The sequence below is a fragment of the Micropterus dolomieu genome, linkage group LG20, assembly GCF_021292245.1.
Source record: "Micropterus dolomieu isolate WLL.071019.BEF.003 ecotype Adirondacks linkage group LG20, ASM2129224v1, whole genome shotgun sequence".
Lineage (NCBI taxonomy): Eukaryota > Metazoa > Chordata > Actinopteri > Centrarchiformes > Centrarchidae > Micropterus > Micropterus dolomieu.
In genome coordinates this window covers 20,001,425-20,025,931 of record NC_060169.1, presented here as the reverse complement: position 1 = coordinate 20,025,931, position 24,507 = coordinate 20,001,425, and the positions used below count along the sequence as shown (strand labels likewise).

At 38.5% G+C, this 24,507-nt stretch overlaps 3 protein-coding genes across 8 annotated transcripts; all 3 read right to left on the bottom strand.

The window, feature by feature from the left end:
* Positions 1-58: 58 nt before the first annotated feature.
* vrk3 (VRK serine/threonine kinase 3) lies at positions 59-6,824 on the bottom strand. Of its 5 annotated transcripts, none has more exons than XM_046032472.1 (16): positions 6,706-6,824; positions 5,520-5,743; positions 5,270-5,428; positions 4,990-5,112; positions 4,701-4,865; positions 4,406-4,546; positions 3,302-3,345; positions 3,054-3,120; positions 2,554-2,638; positions 2,352-2,454; positions 2,142-2,234; positions 1,926-2,058; positions 1,470-1,587; positions 1,237-1,295; positions 1,008-1,144; positions 59-562 (listed from the first exon to the last, which is right to left on the bottom strand). In XM_046032472.1, the coding sequence occupies exons 2-15, from the start codon at positions 5,740-5,742 to the stop codon at positions 1,008-1,010; spliced, it is 1,650 nt and encodes a 549-aa protein (XP_045888428.1). In that variant the 5' UTR covers position 5,743; positions 6,706-6,824; the 3' UTR covers positions 59-562. The 5 variants fall into 5 exon arrangements, with proteins under 5 accessions (XP_045888428.1, XP_045888426.1, XP_045888427.1 ...); XM_046032470.1 differs by lacking the exon at positions 6,706-6,824 and adding an exon at positions 6,363-6,626 and having other exon boundaries at positions 5,526-5,743; XM_046032471.1 differs by lacking the exon at positions 6,706-6,824 and adding an exon at positions 6,363-6,626 and having other exon boundaries at positions 5,541-5,743.
* A 677-nt stretch (positions 6,825-7,501) lies between these two features.
* rab27a (RAB27A, member RAS oncogene family) lies at positions 7,502-21,036 on the bottom strand. 2 transcript variants are annotated; one of them, XR_006822258.1, is made up of 7 exons: positions 20,744-21,036; positions 13,101-13,269; positions 11,537-11,622; positions 11,296-11,399; positions 10,777-10,900; positions 9,713-10,000; positions 7,502-9,674 (listed from the first exon to the last, which is right to left on the bottom strand). XR_006822258.1 is itself a non-coding variant. In XM_046033198.1 (6 exons), the coding sequence occupies exons 2-6, from the start codon at positions 13,251-13,253 to the stop codon at positions 9,805-9,807; spliced, it is 663 nt and encodes a 220-aa protein (XP_045889154.1). In that variant the 5' UTR covers positions 13,254-13,269; positions 20,744-21,036; the 3' UTR covers positions 7,502-9,804. The 2 variants fall into 2 exon arrangements, 1 of the variants encoding a protein (XP_045889154.1); XM_046033198.1 differs by having other exon boundaries at positions 7,502-10,000.
* Positions 21,037-23,244: 2,208 nt separating this feature from the next.
* On the bottom strand, positions 23,245-24,291 carry LOC123959108 (protein PIGBOS1). Its single transcript, XM_046032989.1, has 2 exons — positions 24,134-24,291; positions 23,245-23,600 (listed from the first exon to the last, which is right to left on the bottom strand). The coding sequence occupies exon 2, from the start codon at positions 23,554-23,556 to the stop codon at positions 23,398-23,400; it is 159 nt and encodes a 52-aa protein (XP_045888945.1). The 5' UTR covers positions 23,557-23,600; positions 24,134-24,291; the 3' UTR covers positions 23,245-23,397.
* Positions 24,292-24,507: the final 216 nt, after the last annotated feature.

Below are 24,507 nucleotides of genomic sequence, written 5' to 3'. Positions count from 1 at the left end.
CTGGTGCTCTTCAGCTTTCAGACTGAAGAACTGAATGTCAAAGGACACTGAGGCACTATTTTGAATACAAAATACAGCCATTTTATTCAGGAAAATTAACATTTCCTCATCTTAAGGAAATGTACAGTAGTAAGTTCAGGTCAAAGAGGAAAAAGACAAGTATTTGCAGTGTTAATCCCCAAACAGGTAAATTCATTAAAAACACACAAACAGTTGGAAAAAGCAACTACTAAAAATTCCTAAAATTAGATTAAATGTAGAAGAACACTGACACATTTAACCAAAGTGTTAAAATCACCCAAATCTGTGCATCAAAACTTGTGAACTTGTATCACTCTCCCATTCAAGTTGCCTTCGAAATGCTAAAAACCCCCAACAGTGACATGAATGCTTCAAATGATGATCCAATCAAAACCCATTAACCTGATGTGTTTCACACACGCTGAACTCGACAACAATCTGCTTTCAGTGCAATAAAACATCACAGATAAAACAAGCGGTGTGATACAAACAAGCTAAAAAACAGTCCAGCTTTCAATTGTCTTCTTTTGCTTCCATTTCTCTGAAAATAAACCACAGAAGACATTAGAATATTATCACACAGACAAAGTGCAAACGTTTCAAATTTGTGTCACTTTCAACTGAATTATTTGTGTACTGAGTACAGCTTGTTTACAACCCTAATATCTGAAGTTAATGTAAATGTGGAATTTAAGGCCAAAATGTCTCTTAATTTAAAAAATAAGTGTTATTTCACATAAAAAATGCTAAGAAATATGAAGGGGAAACAAAACACAATATGTAGCCCAAAATAATAATACAAAAATACACAGCCCAAATGCTTTAGGCATCAACACTGTGGAGCTGAATCTCTTACTCATGGTGAAAGAACAAGGTAAATAAAAAATTGAAATATTCTGCAGAGTAAGTTTTCTGGAAACTGAAACCCTGTGTGTGTCTGAACCCTGTGATATAAAACCAGAAGATGCAGTTGGGAGTGTCCTCACTTAAAAACTGAGCGGTTTCTCCGGAGACCCCCCCAGCTGCAGTAAAGTGGCGCTCAGTCCGGCCTTCAGCGCTGAGTAGTCCGGCTGCTCAGCGTACTGCAGAGCCGCCACTGCAGTCAGGTAGGTTTGAAATGCATCTACGCAGTGACCCACACAGACAGGAATAAATCAGCCACAAAGACATAATCACACACTTGTTTTACGTTATATAACAAACTTTTGAACTCACTGGAAACTCTCTTCTTTCCAAAGCAGTGACTCAACAGCGCAGGAACGTCCTCCATGTACCTACAATGAGAACTTCTTTGAGTAATTAGCATTTTATTTGTGTTGTACCACTACCTTGAATACCACGGAGGTTTGTGTTGCAGCAGGCATGCAGCAGACATGTGATACAATTCAGTATTTCTATGGTGTTTCGAATGTGTGTGGACTTCCCATTAATGATAAACTCTCTCTCACCTCTGTTTGTGTGTGGCGACCTGGTCCGGGTTAGTGAGGGCGGTCCATGGCAGCGTCCCCGTGTGCCAACGCAGCATGCAGTAACCCAGAGACTGCAGGTCACTGCGTCGAGATGGAGCTGAGTGGACACACACACATACGACAACATATGTTTTCCCATTTTTACCCTAACAAAACACCACCACAAAACAAACCTCAGATGTACATATAACCCAGTTTTGTATGGTTTTCATGATGAAACAAGTCAAATGTTGAAAGAACCTTTTATACAATCAGCTTCTCAGGAAAAAAAAATCTACTCAGTGGAGCCTCTGCGTGTGCCTGACGGCTGTGCAAAACAGATGGACTGTGGGAGGAAGTAAATCTGGCAGCATTTGGTTTACAGCAGCTTATAGAGTGAAATGGCATGTGATTTGCTGCCGTTAGTGGAACAAGGAATCAGCGGAAGTGACTCGCCTGCTCCCTTATGTGTGTCCAGACTGATGAACTCTATGGTGCCCTCATGTGGCGTTCTGCTGGCTTCACGGTACTCCACATGTTGTCCACCTGGGCAGTACCTGAATGCATGGCAGTATCCTACCAAGTATATCTAGCACACACGCAAAGAGTGGTCAGTGTAAAACACACTTAAATCATCTATCACTGAGAGACTGCAGTTTGTTACTTTCTCACCTGTGATTTCTGTCCTGGTTTGATGTAAATGTTTTCTGCATTAATATCGGCGTGAACATACTCGTTTGAATGGATATACTGCAGCGCGTCTATCTGCAAGGAGAAAGAAATCAGTTTCCTGTGCATTTTATGGTGACTTAGGTAAAATACTACTTCTACTATGACTTGAAGATTAAATGTTGTCTGGAAAAACAACAAGTTTACACTCACTATTCTACAAGCGAGCTGAAGAACAGCTTTCTCAGACAGAAGCTCGTCTTCTTCCTCCATGACAGACCGGAGAGACTGACCCATGCTGGGGAAAATCAGAAACCTATAAGACAAAATGACGACATACAGCAAAGCCCCAAGTTAATGTTTTTTCATATAATGTGTAAATATTCAAACCTAAAAAATTTTATTTTCTCCACACCTGTAAGAATCCGCATGAGGACCAAAGCCAACACAGGAAGGGATCCCCAGAAAATCCATCTTGTTTTGTTTGATCCACTTGTCCACTAGAGAGAGACAAAATGTTTCGACAGGAGGATGAACAAACGTGGATAGTCAGAATTGCATCTAAAGAGTTCAAGGTGACACGATGATGCTCCTGTTGAGTAAGTTTTTCTCCATTTCTGTTTTTACTGGATTGTGAAATGAAAGAGATTCTTCTCACTGTCCAACTTTATTTCATACTGTAGTTTTTTCTATTTTCTATTTGTCAGCTGTTAAAGTTTAGACTTTTGATTGACTTGTTACAGCCAATATAAACACTGAACAACTGCTAGATAAAGACTGCAGCTACCTTTGTTTTAACAAAGTTAACCATCAGAAATAGTTAGTCAGGGTTTACCTGCAGCTCCATGAGTGACCCTTTAATCTTTCCAATTTGTGAGGTGCTAACCATAAAAAGAAAACATACTAAACCCTCACCAGACGCAGGTTTGGCAGCTCTCTGCAGAAAGTTCTGCTCATTGAAGATTCTTCCATCTTTAGCTCCCTAACAGGAACAAATACAAGATAAACTTTATTGATCCCACTCAGAGTGGAGTGGAGAAGTATTGGTTACAGGAAACATTCAATTTGTTGATGAATACAAAAGGGATAGTCGTAATAATAACAACAATTAATTTTTGGATGGAGTACACAGAAAACCATGAAATTTACTGTGAGTGACTTACCAGTTTGAGGATGTGATTTGATTCCTTGGAACTGGATTGTGAAACTGTGGAAAAATGAAAAGGACAAACTGATATTATTCAATTGTGCACTGGCTCTAATCTACCATTCATTTAAATTTTTGTTAGGGCCAACAGTATAAAGTTTAAAAGATTTGCTTTAACTGGTCCTAAGACATTTTAACTCAGGTTAGACAACATCATTTTTCTATTTTGGAAAAAGAAGCGATGTTGTCAACGACAGAGTCAACATTAGTTCACTTATTATTATCTATCTATACTATGGCAGTGGAAAACAGCAACATGCACAGAACAAGTGTTTTGTGCACAGTACAAAATATTTTAATAAAAATACCAGAACAAAAACAGTCAGTCTGCCTCCAATTTGTTTTACAATGCGTGCATTTTCAAGGCATAACATCGTTTTCACAGTAGATTTCAAAATAAAAGTAAGCATCTGGAGAAAATAATGTAGTATTCAATCGGTGTGGCAGAAACGAAATAATTAATTAAATAAATGATTAAGACTACACAAGTCTCTAAAAAATGTTATTTCCAGTGAATTCAGACTGATGTTTCAAGAAACCCTCCTGTTTCCATTGACTCATTTCACTTCAGAGTGATGGCAGACCACTTCAGAGTGTCTCTCAGTCAATATCAGAGCTACCTGGTGTAGGTTTTCAAAATTACAGCCCTTAATGTCTTATATTTTCATATTGAAAACCTACATCAGAAAGCTCTGATATTGACAGAGGGACACTATGAGGTAGCCTGCTATTACTGTGAAGTGAAATGAGTCAGTGGAAACAGGATCTGAATTAATCGCAAAACAAAGCGGAGGCAGGCTTTACCGTGGTTTTTCATTGGGTCAAGCGTCTGCATCATCATTTTTAAAGTCCTCCGTTTTCGTCTGTCTGCACTAATACACTACCCCGGGGGTTGAAAAATTAAAACAGGGTGAGCAGCGGTTTCAAACTTCTCTGTTTTAGGTCTTCGGATACGCCGTTTTAGTCTGGACCAGAGGGGCAAACGTAGCAAAAGGTCTCCGTTTTCAAACAAAAACGTAGCAGTGCTGATGTAGCCAGAGTGCCATGTGCACAGTCTCACCTTCGTAGATGAGCTCTGTCACACTCTGACTGAGCAGTTTCACCAGCTTCCACTTCTTGCCCGTTGTGTCCGTCACCTCCTCACCTTCCTGCAGCGGCTCCACAGCGCACCAAAGCTTTGTCTTCTTGGCTTTGCTCTTACCTGAAAGAAAACATAAGGAGAGAGGAGGGTGACTTGAATCAAATCAGGAACATCACAGTTACAGAGTGTGTATCTTAGGTCAACCAACCACCAGGACACCTTCACATGTCTTTACACTAAATCCCCTTAAATAATAAATAAAGTTTTTGCTCACCTTTAAAAGGAGACTTGGAGATTGGTGAGGAAACAGGGGAGGAGACAGTCACAAGAGAGCTGTCTGCCGTTGATTCCTCTGCTTTCCTACTTGTTTTATCAGTCTGCCTCTTTTCCTCTTCGACCTGCTTTGCAGCAGGGCTGGAGAGTTTTGCCTTTCCCCTGACTGCATGTGGATCCAGCCACAATCAAAAGGGAAGAGAGGAAAGATTACGCCAGAAAATAAGAGAGAGACACACTGCATGTTTCATAAGGAATGTATAAAACAGATGTTTAGTGTTTCAGCTCACCAGGTCGAGGGGATTTTACAAGAGGAGAAGAGGAAGACCCTAAAGCTGACTCTACCTCTGCGTCGAGTTTAAAAGTGACTGTGTGCTGCTTTGGTGGCGTTCCAACCAATCCAACACCATTATCTGTTGATACAAATCATTTGTTTCAAAGACAGGCATCAGCTGTCAAATTATTTTTCACGCTGATAGTCACTGATGTCTCTGTACTCACTTCCCTCACATGTCATCAGAAAATGTAACAAATAAATTAGAGTAGCTGCTTCAGGACCATTTTAATTACCCTCAATCCGGTCATCTCCGGCAGGGTAAGTGGAGGGCACCACGGGTGGAGTAGCATCTTTAATGTTGAATTTAACTTCCCTGTCCAGACGAAGGGAGTTACGGGTCTTTCGCAGTGCAGGACGAGTTGTGATTGGAGTTGTGTTAATACATGTATGAGCTGTAGAAACAAAATAATTTCAATTTCCAAAAGTTTATAACCACACAAATTCTCAAATCTATGGATAACACTCCTAACAAAAGATATTTATCCTCACTTTCCGTGGGCTTACAAATTGTGCTTGAAGCAACGCTCATTTTAACTGATGACGCTGCTGCTTCATCCCTTCTGGGTGGAGAGAGACTTGAAGACGCAGCCGAGCTCCCAGGTCCAGATTCATCAACAAGACAGGGAAGCTTCTCCCCACACGATGGACAAAATCTGAAACCAGGCTGCAACTTTGTCCCGCACTGGGGGCAGAAATGGAAAGGCATTCTGCAAAAGTAAAGACACACATTATAATATCATCTCTCTGGGGGTTATCGTGTGTTTCCACAATCTTTACCAGACAAATACACACACATAGTTGTTGTTGCAGAGTGCCTGATGCTTTGCTATACTATAGTTGCATAAATCAATTCAAAAAGTATCATTCACAGTACATATTTAACCCAGACTGGTCAACAGGGATGCTCACACTCACTGTGTGAATGTAATTGCCACAGCCAAGGAAATTATCACTTATCAGTATTAAATACTTAGTGAACTTGAGATGCATTAGCCAAAGTGTTCGCCTTTGTATCGACAGCGACATATTCAAGGTCAAATTTTCTTCTTCCCATAATGTCCAGCTTAACTAACATGGCTATCGTTACATTAAACGAGATGAGACGTTTTATTAAGTAACGTTAGCTCCGTTAAAAACTGTGTAAAAGGAAAACAATCTGGCTAAAACCAAATGTCATTCTGCTCTCGTGTCAGATAAGTTAAGCAATATTCTAAACGAAATTGATTGTTGTAAATATTTTCTGCTTTGTAGCAGAAGGGAACTACAAACGGAATTTCATTTTACAACCCTCATGTTATATGATGATTAATTAAATCTACCTTGTACCTTGAATCAGCTGGTTCAGGTAACGTTAGCCAGCTAAAACAGTCTGAACTCGACATTTAAATAGAAAAACATTTGAGCTAAAGCTCGTGTGTGTTTTTTTACATTAAGTTATTTCAACATGTTAGTTTCTGTTGAGAAAAAATGCAGTGCCCAAATAGCTTCACGTTAGCTAGCTAACTAACGTGAATATTGAAGCGAAACACTTTAAAAACTGGTGAGTTTCAGACTGAAGTGTCGTCTTGTTGCTGGTTTTGAGACTTAGCTTTCAGTCAAACTGGCGCCTGGGTAAAACATATCATCACAGGGAATTAGAAAGTTGTCAAAACAAATGTGTCTGAAATACCTCTACAAACACTCCTGCACCGCTCAGCCTGTGTGGTCTTCTTCACCGGTTTACGCTCCTGTAGTTGGAGCTGTGCGGGGAGGTGCTGCCCCCTGCAGGAGTTTAGCTGCAGCCAAGATGTTTTCTCACATTCAGGTAAAACTTCAATCAGCTAGAATACTGGACTTTTTCCACAGCTGAGGATGGTGAGGATGTAGTCTGACTTCCGAATGGATTAAAAGGATATGTAAACAGTGGCAACATTAAAGCAAGAATTTAATTGGAATTACCATCATGAAAAACCTCCGTGCACTTTAATCTGCGGGACATTTAAGGACGTTAACAGACAAGAGTCTCTAAAGTACAGCAGATCTTTGAATCGGCAGCAACAGTCTCCTGCTAAACGGTAGACAAATCTACGATGACTGAAATAAATATGTATCACTGCTTTAATTTTTTATTAACTTTTTTACCATTACCATTATGGTGATGGGGCATAGATAAGATGCTTGCCTTTGGTGTGGGAGACATGGGTTCGATTCCCACTGGGAGACATGCACCATTGTGTCCCTGAGCAAGACACTTAACCCCTCGTTGCTCCAGAGGCGTGCGACCTCTGACATGTATAGCAATTGCATCGCTTTCGCTTTGCATAAAAGCGTCAGCTAGAATGTAAGTGTTTTGCACATAAATTAGTAAAAGCATTTCAAATTTAGGCTGTTATATCACAAAATGCTGAAGCACAGTTGAACCTATACCCACACTCAGTCCACATTTTGAAGATTGATTATATAAAATGAGATGCTGCTTCAAGGAATACATAAATAAAATGTTTATTTTTGGACATCATTTACATATTTTGCATTTGAAACTGTATGGCACAAGTTTAGTCTTACTAATATAATCAAACACAATTTTAGTGATGGATTTTCTGTGAACTGTGAATCAGTGAGTAGGAAAAAAAAATACTCTTTTTTATACAGGTATAATTGACATTTTAATACAAATAATGGGGATTTGTGTGTGAAACTATTAAATACAGTTGGAACAAACAATCTTACAAAACCATTTCAGTGTTTTACTAAGTGTAAATACTCTTCTTCATTTTTGGAAAATATAAAATATAGTATTATAAACTGATGTGAAAGGGTGAGCATTCAAACTTAATGACTATATCTTTGCCAACTAAAAATCTGGGTTTACGAGTTTTCAACAGCCTACTGTGTACTGCCTAATTAACACAGTCACTTTAATACGTGAAACAAAACACTTTCCATCCTGTAATGTTAGGTCAGCAGTGGAGCGGCCCTCAAGCACCTAACAGCTCTTTTCACCACATGTACTGCTTGGATTTTCAGGTTTCACCCTGATACATCTGGTCTTATATTAAATCAGTAGACAACGGCCTAAACAATAGCCACTATTAAAATGGAGGATTTGCTGTTTGAGATAGCAACTCGGCTCATTTACCCTGAAGTTTATTGTTTTATTTCATAAAAATGTATATATTTTCTATTACTGCTGCAAAAATGATCATTGTTTCAGGCGAGGCGGCCCATTACCTATAAAACACAGTGGGAACCCCTGGAATGACAAATATTCTCATATATTTTTATCATCTAGGGCCTGGGCATAAGGTGTGAAGGCACTTTTACAAATGAATAATGATTTAAAAAATGAGCAATGCAGGGGACTAAATTCACGATGGTTACTCAATGTTGACACAGATTGACTCTATGGGGGCTCTCTATGAGAATCATAAATTTGTATGTATTTCATTGAGAGGCAGCAGGAACCATGTAGGCAGTTGTTTTAAACATCTCTAAGTAGTTGCTGAGAATAATGTTTTTAAACCTGAAGCACTGAATTAAAATGTAATTGACTGAACTTTCATTAGATGTCTCCAAATAGATTTTAGAAGTCAAATAACACCCTTTTTCAAACAGTCCAAAAATGCACAAGAGATACTTTTTTTGCATTTACATTTCTCACTCACTCACTCATCTTCAACCGGTTATCCTGTGTACAGGGTTGCGGGGGGGGCTGGAGCCAATCCCAGCTGACATCGGGTGAGAGGCGGGGTACACCCTGGACAAGTCGCCAATCCATCACAGGGATTTTTATTTCTTTCTTTAAAATATATCAAGCTTATTTTTGCTTTGAGACTCTAATACAGCAGTATGAATTACCTGAGTTCCTGCTCAGTTTTTACTTTCGCCTTTTATGACACATTTATTCCTCTTATCAAACTACTGAGCATCAGTATTTGTAATTGGCCAAACGTGTCGCTGTACATTATGAGGTGTAGATGACTTATTCAAACTGTCTTCCTTAATTCACATTTTGGAGGCAAACAAGCACATCAATTTAGAAAAGAAAAAACATGAGTGTTAAGTGTCCATTAAACCGGTGAGATTGTAGCTAGACATTCAGTAGAGCATCAGTAGCACGTAACTGGCGACCTTAAATTTCTTAAAGTACATCCATAGCAAATTTCTCTCTGCCATCAAAGCCTGACTGCAGGTATCACAGTGAATGTTTATCTGACTGTAGAACGAAAAACAGAAGTGGCTTCTTTCTTGAGTTAACTGCAGTGTAATTCTTCACTAACCTTAAAGCAAGTAAAGCGTATTAACAGTATATTTATAGCACACCTGGCAGGGCTCACTTCACTGCGACTTGGAGCACAAAGTTTCTATCTGAAAATATAATCAGCTTATCCAGCTGATGACTAAAATCGGACATTTCAGCTAGGCATCATAACAAATAAATATCCCACACTTCAATATTAATTAATTATTCAAAAGACCCATTATATGAATTGAAATGAAATGCCCATGTTCAAAAAGGCACTTAACTCTGAACTGACAAATAATACAGCATGTAAATCAAAGTACATCAGTAATGCACTGGTTGGTGGGGCTATGGGCACATAAATATACACACACACATTTAACACAAAAATGTGTGTGTGTGTGTGTGTGTGTGTGTGTGTGTGTGTGTGTGTGTGTGTGTGTGTGTGTGTGTGTGTGTGTGTGTGTGTGTTAAACTTGGTTATCTTCCTATGTTTTCACCACTATTATCAACACAGACATGTCACCAAAATGGCTCATCATTAGTCTAACATGCACATTTGCTCCTATCAGAGGCCTGTGAGAGGTCTGGGTTCGTGGGTCCATTAGCTCGGACGGTCCCATCAGGGATCCAGGACTTGTCAACACATCGCTCCATCCTCTTCATGATGAGATCCAGCAAGACGTCCACAGCCAGGCTGACGTTCTGCCCGTTTGAAGCACTTGTCTCAAAGTATGGGATTCTGCATTGAAGAAAATACTTATTTGTTTGTTATCAAACACGGGTGCACAGACTGCTGCTACCAGTTACAATACAACACAATTGTTTAGGTGAAGAGAAAAAAAGGATAGTTATTCTATTTATTTAAATTTTAATTATATTTTATCTATATAATTTAATTTGTCTAATTTCTAATCTAAATTTAGTCTTTCTCTCAATACTTTCCACATTCCCCAGCCTTCTGTGTTGCTCAGTCCCAAACCCATTCACTCCTACTGACGATATAAATCAGCTCAGTCATTTCCTTGATGATGTATTGACAGAAATGCAATATAATATCCGTAACTATGTTTTCAGTGGATAAAGACCTTACATAATGAACCATTATGATTTTATTACCTTACACACTGAACCTTTAACAGCTGGACACTGTTGTTTTTGAAAACTTTACGGTATAACAGGTGAATGGCTAAACAGTTTAAGATACCAATCATGAGAAACAACACATACAGTCCAGCAGAGTCAGGTTTGGGTTATATTTAATGCTGAGGTTTGTTCTTCCCTTGAAGGTCGTAAAACATTTGTTACAGTGCAATATCTGTGTTTTTAGTAAAAGGTGTGTCTAATAGTGACAGAGCAGGATATTTTACAAATGTGCACAAATATTTGCTTTTCGAGGAGGACCAATTTAATGTGACATTCTCCTGCACAGACTTTGGCAAACAACGCAGCCACTGCCTTCTTGACAAACACTTGAGGGAGAGGTTCATGTACAGATGGATCAAACCTGAGACATACCCGTACTTCTCTGCCAGTTCACGGGCCTCTTCTTCACTGACTGCTCTCTGATCTGACAGGTCAGATTTGTTGCCACACAGAACGACATCTGGACTTTCGCAGTATGCGTGAATCTGTAACTGACCTGAAAGACACATTCAGCGATTTATTATGTATTTAGCCCTGTTTTAATGTGTACTATCTTAACTTCTGAGAAAGATAGAGGCATTATTTTATATATTGTGTATTATATTCACCTGAAATAAGACACCTGAGCACAGTAGTAGCAGTAGTTCAGGTCAAAAAGAATAATTAATAACTGGAAGATTACACATTTATTACACAATATTTTGGGTCTAACTACACCCTTGTTTCAATTCTACAAGTGTTTGGTCATCAATCACTGGAAGTGTTTCGGTGGTCAACAAGGAAGTTAATATCAAATCTCCTGTGCACTTGAATCTGAACTATTTTTTTTGATAGAATCATCAGTTTAATGACTATACGTGTATGTTTACTGTGATATATCAGAGGACATACTCATCCAGTTTCTGACATTGAGGAAACTCTGTTCATTTGTGAGGTCAAACAAGAGGAGGAAACCCATTGCATCTCTAAAGAAGGCCGTCGTCAAACTCCGAAACCTGACACCATTCAGAAAAGACAAATAAAACACTTCATGAAAAGTGTAATTAATCGTGGAAAAGACACATTTGAAAACAACTTGAAGACAAGACCAGGGCTGAGCAAGGTGAGAAAGTGTTAGAAGTGCTTCATGTACCTCTCCTGTCCCGCAGTGTCCCACAGCTGCATGTGGATCTTCTGTCCTCTACCTGTAGATCCATCTGGACCCGTTGATTTGTATACCTGAGTCAAACAGAGACAAGTGAAGTCAAAGTGACTGGATGTTCTCTGCGCTAAATTTAACCGATCATAAATCTGATATAAACAGTTAACAACATAGTTAATAACAAAAACATCAAATTTCGATCTGGATCGAACGTGTGGTGTGAAGACAGCTTGTTGCTAATGACGGCTTGAAAGAGGGAACTTGTAAAATAGAGTTTAGTTTAGAAAAAACAAAACAAGAATGACTAGACATGCTTGGCAACGTCCATCCAGCTGCTCTAATTAATTTAAAAAAAAATTCTAAATAGGTCTCTGATGAGAGACACCAAATGCCATCGTTTATTTTTTTATTTTATCCAACTTTAACCAGGTAAGACACGTTGAGATCAGTGTTCTCTTTTACAAGGGTGACCTGGCCCAGACAGCAGCATAATAAGGTTCCAGAGGAGAAAAATAAGATATACATATACACATTTAATGATTAAGGTAACTATAAAATAACTATGCATATTCGTATATTTAAGTGTGAGTCATAGTCTTTTTATACACAGTCTATGGTCATAGTGTGTGCAAGCATGCTGTCGCTGAACATTTGTTTTTTCTATCTGTATGCCAATAATCAGTAATAATCAAAACATCCACTATCAGCCTTATATCTCTTTTATTCCTCCACAACAATTACATTTTACAATTACTTGTATTTCAGTGGTTTAAAATCTCCTTTCTGATAAACAACTTTATTTTGGCTTATTTCCAAACATTTTTAATCCACACATGAAAAAGCTCTCTCTGATTTGAGTTTATTATAAAAGATTAGCAGCAGCATTAATCAGGTGTTTCGTGGTAAACTGGACGCTGGCTGCTTGTAGAAATTTTGTAATTGAGGTTTCACAGTCTGGGTAGTAACTTATAAAAGTCCTCAGACTTAACTGCCAAGAAGTAACTTATTTCACTTTCGCAATAAACACTCTTCCGTAGCCAGCAAAGGCAGCTACTGAAACATGTTGAAGCTTAAACATTGTGTTTAAAACACTTAAAAGTAGTTGCTAGCAGCTGTATGCCTCTGACCAATGGACATGTATTGGTGTATCCATCTCGTTATACATATACTATAACTTTTTCAGGCTACATTGTTTGAGCTGGAGGTCAGCAGCATTAAAGAGTGAATATTGAGTAAATACGAACACTGCTCAGCTGTTTGCTAATGGTATGAAGTGTTTATTCTTAAGGAGGGTGCTGCCTGCCATTCACCAACATTAGTCATTACTTCTGTCGCAACATCCATGATTAGTCTTTTATCACAAGAGTTACTTAATGGTGTGGGAATGCATGCAAGCCCCTAATTAGAAAGCCATAAATGCTTGTAGCACACATAGACACAAGGAACTGTTACATCAGAAGTGCAGAGCATGAAATCCCTGTGTGCTTTTATTGAAGTAATGAATGAAGGAAAATCCCAACAAATCCAAGGCTGGCTTGAGAAATGTTTTTCTTACCACTCTTTTTTCTCTGAAGTCTATTCCAACTGTAGTGATGAACTTGGAGTTAAACTTGCCATCCGTGTACTGGTAGAGGAAGCTCGTTTTACCCACGCCAGAGTCACCAAGGGCTAGGAACTTGATGAGGTAATCATAGTCCCCATCAGACATAGCGAGTGCTTAATTTCTGAAACACACAACCAAAACAACTCAAGTCAAACAACAGTCACACTATTTGGCAAAGAAATAAACCTCAAAATGAAACTGTATTTATTCTATTCCCTAACTGACGCAGTGAAGACAGTGAAACTGTAAAGCTAAATATTAGTTTATTTCAATCAATCTGCCATACAGTTGTGCTGCTGTAAATACTCACTCCACACCAAATGTGTATTCATCTGCACCTGAAAATAGTCCCCAAGAAATGCACTATATATTTGTAGCCAGTTTTTAAAGATTTCAGACAGGGTAAGGAAGTTCGAGAGAGTTAAGGAGGAGACTAAAGTAATGCCGGTTTGGGTCTTTTCATGAGATTTGTTGACAAGAAAAATATACATACACTAATTTTTTCCCCATCCAGGGTTCACGCCCTTTACTAGAAATCTTTTTCCAGGACATTTTCAGTGATGATCTAGCTGGTATGACTTTCTAAAAATCACTGTGGTCCTTAGCCCAAATGCAGTGTAACAGTACAAAAGGCTATTTCTGATGTTACCCTCTGTACGTCCGTTGAACCACTGTCATGACGCCACATTTCATTTAAAATTCACAACAAACTTGGTGTATTGATATGGAATTATAATACAGTCAACAAACTGGGACTGTTTCCAAGGTTTGCAAATATCAAAAGTAATGTAACGCATCACAATAGAAAATTGAATCAAACCATATCATCACATCACACCATAAGTTAGCCCCTTTACTAATGAAGCTACTTACAACCCACTGTGAGCTACGGCTAAAAAGCTTCATGTCATGTAATGTAGAATTGCATTTGAAGAGACAATGATAGCAAATTAAAACTAAAAAGTTTCTGTCACTTCAACTAATGGCATCCAACCTGTGCTACCGTGTGATGCGACTCGTGTGTTCACAACGCTTCCGCATCTTAACCAAGCAACTCCAACATAATGCTAAAATAATTTTAAAGGACAACACAAGATTTAAACTTTTCTCTCATTTATCCATGCGTTTTCCATGACTGGAAAATTGGTCAACGGTTTTCCAGTTTTTCCAGGTTTCCCAGGACGTGTGGGAACCCTGCCATTCATTGTGGGGATGTCTTGAGGGCACTATATAGTCACCACGGTTAACTCAAGGCCCTGCACAAGCTCACACGGTGTTTGACTGGTTATACCTCTAGTCCTGTTTAAGTTGGATGACGCTAAGCTTGGAATAACCTCCATGCACTAATGACAATGATAACAGGGTGAGTCGTCCTACTTTAACAGGAGAGGGAGGGAGAGTGAGTCAATCCAGTCCAGTACATACCCCCACAGCCGTGAGAGGAGCGCCAATCAGGCAACACTACGGCTGTGTAGATCTCTTCTCTCAAGTTACTGGAGATCATTCAGTCAAAACTTCTTATACTATGTTGAATACACAGTAGGATTGTAGAGCGCAAATGTCGTCTTTCCAGTCCAACTGGTTGATTTAACAGTATGTATTTAACATTTAATTGCAGTACTGGCTCTCATCTTTACATGACTTCCATCCTCACTATGCTGCAGGTCAACTGACAACAGCCATAAAAGCAAATGCTACAGGATATTTGTCTTTACGAGAGGAACATCATGTCCTGCTACAGATGCAAACCTTAAGATTTAACCACACTGATACTCTAAGCCCATTACATTGGTACAACAAGCCAATAACACACACACACACACACACACACAGCACAGGGAGATCTTCCCACACTTAATGTAACGATAATAAATAGTAATAATAAATAATGTTATTGGTCCTTTCAGTGTTACTGTTTCTGCAGAGCACCCTTTTGGCCTATGACACAAAAGGAGTCAGTTGCAATAAATGCTGCAACAGTTATTATGTGGAAATAAGTTTTCGTTCGTATTTCGTATAATCTGAAGTACCAGAGAAAATGTGTCAGTGACAGGATGTAGGCTTAGCATTCATTTTCCACATTCTCCCACACAACTTAAAAGGAATAAATTAAACAGGCTTGGTGCAGACTGTGTAGTTTAACCTTAAGTCACTGCTTGAGTTAGAAATACAGAAACATTTTTTACACTTTCCTAATATTATGCAATACCTCCAGATGTAGACTTGTACAGTTGACGGCATTGCAGACTAATGTATGTAACGTAAGGGCGGTTTCATCTTGCTGACACAGTGACAGGAAGCATTTTAAATTCCTCAGTCTCTCTCCAGCCAAAGTCACAAACCAAAACAGACTCAACAACACTCAACTGTCTAGTGTTCACTATCACTATGGAAAGAGAGCTGTTGTAATTTTGCTCTACAGATTAATAGCTTGTTGTACACATTTTGGGTTACAAGTTGATTTTAAAGGACTTTAAAAAGTGTACGGGCACATTTTTTCTTACACTTAGACAATGAGAACCACACTATGATACCTACTGGATGAAACATTTTCACTTGACCAATCCTGGTCAAAACATTTTAAGAAAGAAAGCGGAGTTGCATCATATGACCAGTGTGTAGAAAAGTATTCAGACAAGTCTTACATTCTTACGCTGTAACCCCCAGTAAACCTTTGATCAGAAGCTGTAAGCAGCTTAAGGTCTCGTGCAAAATCAATATCCATGATAAATGCACTATGATAGAAACAGCTGCCACAAGCACTGATAAACGGTGAGTGAAGACCACCGAATCCCAGAACTATGAAGTCCACATTCCTGCTTGTGGGCCTGTTTTGACTCGGGTAGGTTAAAAGTTATAAACAAAGTTTATATTTATACTTTTCAAAAGCCATAGGTGTTTCCATCAGGACTGCTAAAAGAAGCTCAGGTTGGATGGCTGTGTTTTAAATTCCTACCCCACTCTGTTATTAATGAAAGAAAAAGGATGTAGCCATTAGGGAGGCACATACCCGCTATAAAAAGGTTCTTAAGCACTGTAGCCCAGAGCGAGACTGTAAAGATACAGTCTGTCTGCTCTCATCATGATATCCGCGCAAATCGGCTAATTAGCTTAGAAATTACAACTTCCTGCCACATTTGATCTTTCATTAAACAACATTCCTCTTATCTTCTGTTCAAAAAGGCCCACTGATGTGTGTACACGCAGTTGCCAATTTATTAGAAATGCATAGCTAAAACTAATGCAGTCTGGAACAACATCCAAGAAAGACACTACCATCATGAAGGTTATAACTTAAAAAGTTCAGTTTTTGTTGAAACAGGTGCCGATTCAACATTATGATCATTTTGGAGGCTGTAGTTTGTGGTGCTGCTGAACTGTATTGCTTTGTACTGAGCCATGTTCCTAAAATTTTGTCCACCTCATTTGCATGGACGACAGCGGAGCTCTGAAATAAACAAACACCTCCTGTTCTGTAGATTGCATTAGTTTGAGCTAGGTGTACCTAATAAACTGGCAATTGCTTGTCACAGGTCACAGCACAGGTGTAATTAATAACATTAAGTATGGCTGCATCACATTTAGGCGAGGGTCCTGGCACTGTGCGTGTTGGCTAATTGGACGATTAATGAAACTGATGCATCACTCATTAGTAACACATGAACTTCTCCTGCTACGACAAGTCCAAGTGTCTACTGTGAAAAAAAAGGTGGCCTATTCATACTTTTTAATATAATATACGTCAACAAAAAATGTACACTAAGGAGCCATACAGCGTACTTTTTCTAACTTTGTCACAACTCCTCATTTCAGATTAAACATTGCTTTACCCAAGTTACTGACATTATTGACTACCCCTGGCAGAAAAACTTTATGATTTCTGTGCCACTGAAAACAGGTCACAGAAATGATACAGTCAAGCAAAACCACACCGCTGCAGATGCAGTGTGTCAGCAGATTTCTGCAGATTATTATCAGGCTAATCAGACGACACCTCATTGAGCCAATCAAAAACAAGAAATAGCATAATGCTATGATGCAACTATTAAGTGAATGTTTTAATGAAAGTAAAGTAAATGCCCATGTATAATATGTCTAATACACAAAGCTCTGTAAAAAACTAAAATCTTATGTTCTATTTATTTTTTTCATCTTGATTTTTATTATTATTATCATCATCAAGTGTGTTTAATTTTCCATCTTATTTTCCATTAATTATGGCACCCTATCCCTGTTTATGTTCTTTATGTCTCTTTTCATATGAAGCATGTGAAGTGTTTCTTTATTATAAAGCACTTTGAGCTGCGTTTCTTGTATGAAATGTGCTATACAAATATTTATTGGTCATATTACACTTTGCAGTCCTATCAGCTGTAAAAAGGAAGTGAGCTATGATGGCAGAGTATGATCTTCCGCTGTGTTAGGCAAGAAAAAGCTGAGTGCAGTAAACAATCCAAAAGAAGAACAAGTCATATCCTCACTACCACCTTACACAAACCTTCCTGAAACAACAATGACCCTACCCTGGCCTACACTTCTGGATGTAGACCTCTCCAACTGAAATGTAATCACACTGCTTTCATGTCAAAGAGGTGGAAAAGAGCTGACATTAAGAACGCATTAAAAGTTGGCAAGAAGACCTCTCTGAGACTTCTTTGCTGTAGATCCTGTGGTTGCATGGTCTGCCAATTACCTTCTTAATATATTCACTTTCCCTAATTGCCTTTTATGCTCTAGAAAAGCAGGCGAGTTCAACTAATTTGGGTTAAGGAGAATTAACACTGGACAGTCTCATGTTTCCCAGAACCTTTTAACAGATAACAAGCGGGGCCCTGTTGTACTACAGGTTTAAGACGTAATGTAATACAGTGCTCTCTAAGTGGAAAGGTCTCGCAAGCAGCATTTAAATAGCAGTCTAAAACTAAGTGTGACGCTTAACTTAACCAAATTTGTTGGCATCATTAACAACAACAAAAACAATGTCTGGCACCGCACCAACAGAAACATACAACTGATGATTATCCTGACATGTGACAGAATGATGTAGAGGTGTGTATATTATTCTTAATTCATAGAGATGCAATAATATATTAAAGTATTGAGTGTTTCAGACAATATCAGCTTTATCAGCATCTATTTTGCTTTACTGGCAACTAACATATTAGGGTTTTATTTTTAATGGGAGTATGTCACTTAGTACAGCTGTCCTACTGGAAACATTAAATGCAACAATTTAAAATGTTTTCTCCTAATACCAATTCTGATATCTAAACAAAGTTTGTGAGCTGGTACAGTGTAACAATGTCACACCATCTGATCAGAGAAGTAGATCTTAAAAATGCACTTGGCAGCTTGCTGAACTAATGTAACTGATGATATTGATCAAAGAACTGTATTCAATAGGTCCCCCGCAGTGCGTTTTTTGCCCTGTGGCCCCCTAGTGGGTTAATCTGGCCCAGAGTGCGGCCCTATCATAAACTGACTATCACGGCCTTCTTTTAAAAACTTCTTAAAGCAACATTATGTAGGAATTGTAGCTTAACAGCGTCAAAGTCATTTTGATGGTACACTGACTTATGATAGGGAGAATGGCATCTCTGTCATTGCCACTCCGGCCCAGGGTGCATGATGAACGGTATAATGCTTTACAGCACCATGTCACACATCACCAAAACTCTTCAGCAAGCTAGCTATCAGAAGTAATATATGATGTACAATATAGAAGCTAGCTCGGTGACGCGAGGAAGAGAAAAAGAGAGTTGCTGAGCAAGAGACCGGATTAGGACTGAACAATTGATCAAAATATTATGAAAATTGCAAATTGGCCTTCTGCAATTTTCAAAAAAATCTCAGGAGGTACAATATTTGTTTAAAGGTGATATATGTGTCAAAATATCATTTTGAATGAACTCTTGTAATGCTGCAGAGATGTCCTGGCCAAAACATCATCTTCTAGAGACTCAAGAATACATCTTTGTTTGGTACAAATCCCCTCAAAAATCACATCATAATTTATTTTAATATGGTTTTCAAGCAACATTATGTTGCTGCAGCTGCTGGAGAGCGCCGGGCAAGCTACATAACCAGGTTCCTCAGCCTCCATGGACATAATGTTAGCTAATAGCGGAGGTGAGAGTGACCAAGGCAAGGGGCTGCCCGACACTGGCGAGAGTTTCGTGAAATGAAAGGCTACAAGATGTCGAGCAGGCTTTCTTTCTCTTGGACGAGTAAGTAATACTGCGATGCGTTGTGTTGTCACACTTAATGTTTGGCTGTGTTAGCAAAGTTGTCGACCTGCTAGTTTTTGATCATTAGTAATGAAATCATAAAAAAACGCTTATGTACAAAATCTTACACAATGTTGCTTTAATTACCTTAGTACAAGGATGTCTGAATACATGAACCCATGTTGTACCAGCTTTTGCACTATGACTTCATGAATAAAATCCATTTCTGTATCGGCTGATATGAGTGTGAGAAAGTTTTTTCACAGGGAAACAGGACTACACCACGTTTAACAGCTGCATTTCTGTTTAATTCTGACTGTGTGGCATTTTTTTGTTATCTGCCCGTTTGTCTGTAGCTTATACTTATTTCTGCATATTTTGGCCAGGGCCTCTTGAAAGAATTCTTTTTTTTATCTCAATGGAGGCATTTCTGTTTAGATAAAGTTTAAATAAAGCACAAGTACCTTAATATATCTTGTTGCAGTGGGAGTTAACCTATTAGCTGTGTTTGCCAGGCAAATACTACCACCCATGCAGACCAGCAAACAAAAAGCAGCTTTAATCATTTGTCAGGGAGAAGTGGAAGACCCACCCTGGGCAGCTGTCCAACAAAGAGGCCCGGCAGCTCCTCTGGAAAATCCGGATATGCACATACCATAAACTTGAAAGGGTGCAGCACAAGTGTAACACTATAATGAAGTGCAAGGATCTCAGAATAAAATCAAGTGATCAGATATGGACAATATGTAGGCTGGTAACTGTCTAGTCATTAAAATAACTTGCAGCAGCAGCAGCAGCAGCACCAGGCAGTGTAAGGTTGCAGTTGCAACTGAGACACAAACAAATTAACACTCAAATCGATTAACTGAAACCAATAAACGATCTAATGGCCCTCAGCTGGTCCTCATGTGGCTCTGACTGGTGATCAAATAATCAGATATGGATCCTGCTAAGAACACCACACTGGATGTAAACTTCCCAGCTTCCTCTGTCACAAATATTGCAGCCTAACGTTACATGGGTCCAAACATGGCTGAGCTCTTTGATAAATGTTAATAACTAAGTCCTGCTGAGGGACCAAGTTTTACTTGTAGTAGAAACAGTGGTCTGTAACAATTATTGAGCAAGTGTGGAAAAAGCTAACAACTGTGAGAAGAGGATAAAGCAGGTGTAAAAATGTTTCCCAACGCTAACGGTCTTTGACTACGTGAATTTTAAAAGCAGTTTGTGGACTGCCAAGTTTCGCACTAACGCAAACAATCGAGTGAATTAAAGTTAAAAGAAAACTCTCGCTAACTCCTGACAGATGCTACAGACGCATTTCTTCGGCAGACATTTCCTGGAAACAAACTTAACTAACATACTTACCAGCCCCGGGGCGTTGCTGCTGCGCACTGTGTCGTGGTGTTAAAATAGTGGTTAGAAGTGACCGTTGAAGACGTTTCTGAAAGGTGAATAACTGCAGACTTTACTTTCTCCGTCGCATCTGCTCCATTAGTTGACATGAGACCAACTTCATTAACACTGAACACCACCTTCCCTCTCCGGGGTTGTCGTGCTGTTGAGAAACAGCTCCTCCTCACGCCGCTCACGGCTGTTACATTAACTTACTCACAGATAGCTCATGTAGTACTAACGGCTGGTGTTTCCCCTGTAGTTAGCTAAAGGGGAAACAACAGCCGTTACTTACGGTTAAGAACATTTAAGCTCCTCAAGTTACTTTACTCGAGTATTTTTATTGCATGCTACTTTATACTTCTACTCCAATACATTTCAGAGGGAAATATTGTACTTTCTAGTTTTCCCACCACTATTTTTTTTCTGACAGCCACCAGTAACAAACAGGACTAACGTTACATTTCAGTGGTGAAAAGAAACGTTACATTTACTATTTTAGTACAATTTTGAGGTCGTTAATTTACTTGAGTATTTACATTTTCTGGTTCTTTTTATTTCTGACTCCACTACATTTCAGAGGGAAATATTGTACCCATTAAGTAACCAGTAAAAACGAGGATAACAGTTGGGGTATTCATTGATCTAAAAAAGCATTTGACACAATAAATCAGGAAATATTAATCAGTAAACTGGAACAAATCGGGATCAGGGGGTTAGTTCTAAACTGTGTAAGTATTTATCTGAAAGAAAGACAACAATTTGTGAAGATGGGATATTATTCATCTGAATGTCTGGGCATGGCTTGTGGTGTCCCCCAGGGGTCAGTGTTGGGACCAAAGTTAATTTTATTATATATCAATGACATTTGTAAAGTATCTGAAGTATTGAATTTTGTATTATTTGCAGATGATACAAACATATTTGGTTCAGGGGACAGCTTACAGCAACTCTGGGAATCAATCACTTCAGAATTCAAGAAAATAAAAGAATGGTTTGACATAGACAGGTTATCAATAAATTTGAGTAAAACTACATTCATGGTATTTGGAAACTGTAAGTCAAATCATCAAGCACAGATACAGATAGAGGGTGTTAAAATAGAACATAGAAAGAGTACATGAAAATAAATTCCTTGGAGTGATCATAGATGACAAGATTTGCTGGAAGCCTCACATAAAACACATCAAAACCAAACTGTCCAGAAGTATTGCAGTCCTAGCAAGAGCTAAGCACATTCTGGATCTTAAATCCTGTACTGTTCACTATTGTTACCTTATTTGAATTACTGTGTAGAGGTTTGGGGAAGCACTCATCAACATTCACTACAGCCACTAGTCATAATGCAAAAAAGAGCCATGTCGGATTCATACAAATTCATTATTTCTACAATCTAAATTTCTAAAATACCATGATCTAATTGAATATCAAACTGCAGTATTCATGTTCAAACCAAGAAGTAGCCTATTGCCTGGGAATATACAAAAGATGTTCTCTGAGAGGGAGGGAGGGTACGTTTTTAAGGGGAAGGGGAAATTTTAAGACTAATTGATTTAGAACAACAAGGAAAAGATTGTTTATCAATTTGCGGAGTTAAATTGTGGAACAAACTAAATGAGAACCTAAAGCAATGCCCAAACATATTCCTTTTCAAAAAAATGTACAAAGAAATTATTTTCAGCAGGTATCGAGAAGCACTGTAGTAAAAGTAGGAGTGCTCCTTTGTTTTTTGTTTTTTTGTCTTTTGTTTGTTTTGTTTTTTGGGGGGGTTTTTGTATTTTTTGCTGTTTGAATAAGTACATAATCGAGGTTAGATAAATAAATACTTATCAGTAGTCACTTTAATATTGTGTATATAAAAAAATATGTGTGCATGTGTATATATATATGTATGTATGTATATAACAACATAATAATAAATATAAATATTGTAATTTAAAGGAATGTAAGAATTAAAGGGATAGGAGTATATAAGGTATTACTTCTTCCGATTCCTTTTCGCACATGTGATTGAAGTTTGTTTGCTGCTCATCTGTTATAGTTATCTGAGAGACAGACAACATTTTGTGAAGATGGGAGATTATTCATCTGAATGTCTGGGCATGGCTTGTGGTGTCCCCCAGGGGTCAGTGTTGGGACCAAAGTTATTTTTATTATATATCAATGACATTTGTAAAGTACCTTAAGTATTGAATTTTGTATTATTTGCAGATGATACAAACATATTTGGTTCAGGGGACAGCTTTTTCTCCTATGTTTTTAAACATTGTTTTATTTTATTTTTTTTATATACTTTCTCTTGCATGTTCGAAATAAAGATTTCAATTCAAAAATTCAATTCAATTCAATTCCAAGCAAAAATATGTAAGACAAATGTGAGGTTATTTTTAAAGTACTTCCCACTGTAAGCTTTGGAAATGAATACAGAGATGTATAATGACATGTGACATTTAAAAAAATGATAATTTAGGAGGTCAAATTATTAAATATTTTATTTTTGTACATTAATAATCATATGAGGAACTACAAAGATGCATGAATTTATCCATGCTGGCATTGTCTTTGTTTTGGCCTTCAGCAGCCTCGGATCTAGTTCTTCTGGTATTTCCTGGGAGTGATGAAATACTTCAGTCTGATTCATCCTGTTGCTTTGGCACATCCTGGTTTTGCTGTCCTGAGGTCTTCAGCACCGGCTCAAAATACGGTCTGTAGATATAAATACCACCTGCGACTCCAAGCAGTGTGGCGAAGGCCATCTGTGTGAAGGGTATTCTTCTTCTAAACATGACTTATTTTATATGAAATTCCAATTTTGAGACACAAGATGATCCTAAAGAAGAAGAAGAGTAAAGTCGTGTTATCCAAGACACTTTATCTGCTAACTCAGAATTATAATGTACGAATCTTTTTATCCTTTTGCATCTCCTGTGCTCTGTTGAATGTTACATGTTCCTGCAAAACTTTAAGCATAACTTACTGCATGGATGTAACTACCCTATACACAGTGCAAGATAACTGCTGTGTTGCTGGCTGCACTGGACCAACGTTATATTCTGCACTAGGATAGATACTTCAATTAATCAATCAGCATGAACTCAATAGAATCATTAGTCTGCCACAATAATGTGCACTATGGTCAAACAAACTATTGTGCATTACAAAGGTGATTGTTTTCACTGACTGCAAAACTTTTTTCAAATAGAAGTAATTACATTTTAATGAGTCTTATTTTGAAAAATACAGACCGGTTGTAATCACAAAGCGCCTGCTAGCTTGACCGTTTCCTCACCGTTTATCTGAATACAACGTACACATAACATTTTAAGTTGGTTTAGAGGCGATTCTGTAACATTCATAACTCACCGAGGAAGCAGTTTATTCGAAGTGGAATCACCAAACAGACAGACAGAAAAACACAGAGGCAAAAACACAAGATACGCCAAGTTGACCTGTGTGCAGCATGAAAGCTTTCTTCTTCTTCTCCTCTGAATTCTGGCAGAAGAAGCTACAGTTCGCCACCTAGCGGAGAGTGCAGCTTCCTGCAACTTGAGTTTAAATCATTTAAGTAGTGGTAGAAGGGGCGGCGCGGTGGTGCACTGTCGCCTCACAGCAAGAAGGTCGTGGGTTCGAACCCCGGTTGCCCCGGCCTCTCTGTGTGGAGTTTGCATGTTCTCTCCGGGTGCTCCGGCTTCCTCCCACCATCCAAAGTCATGCAGGATTGATTAATTGGTGTCTCC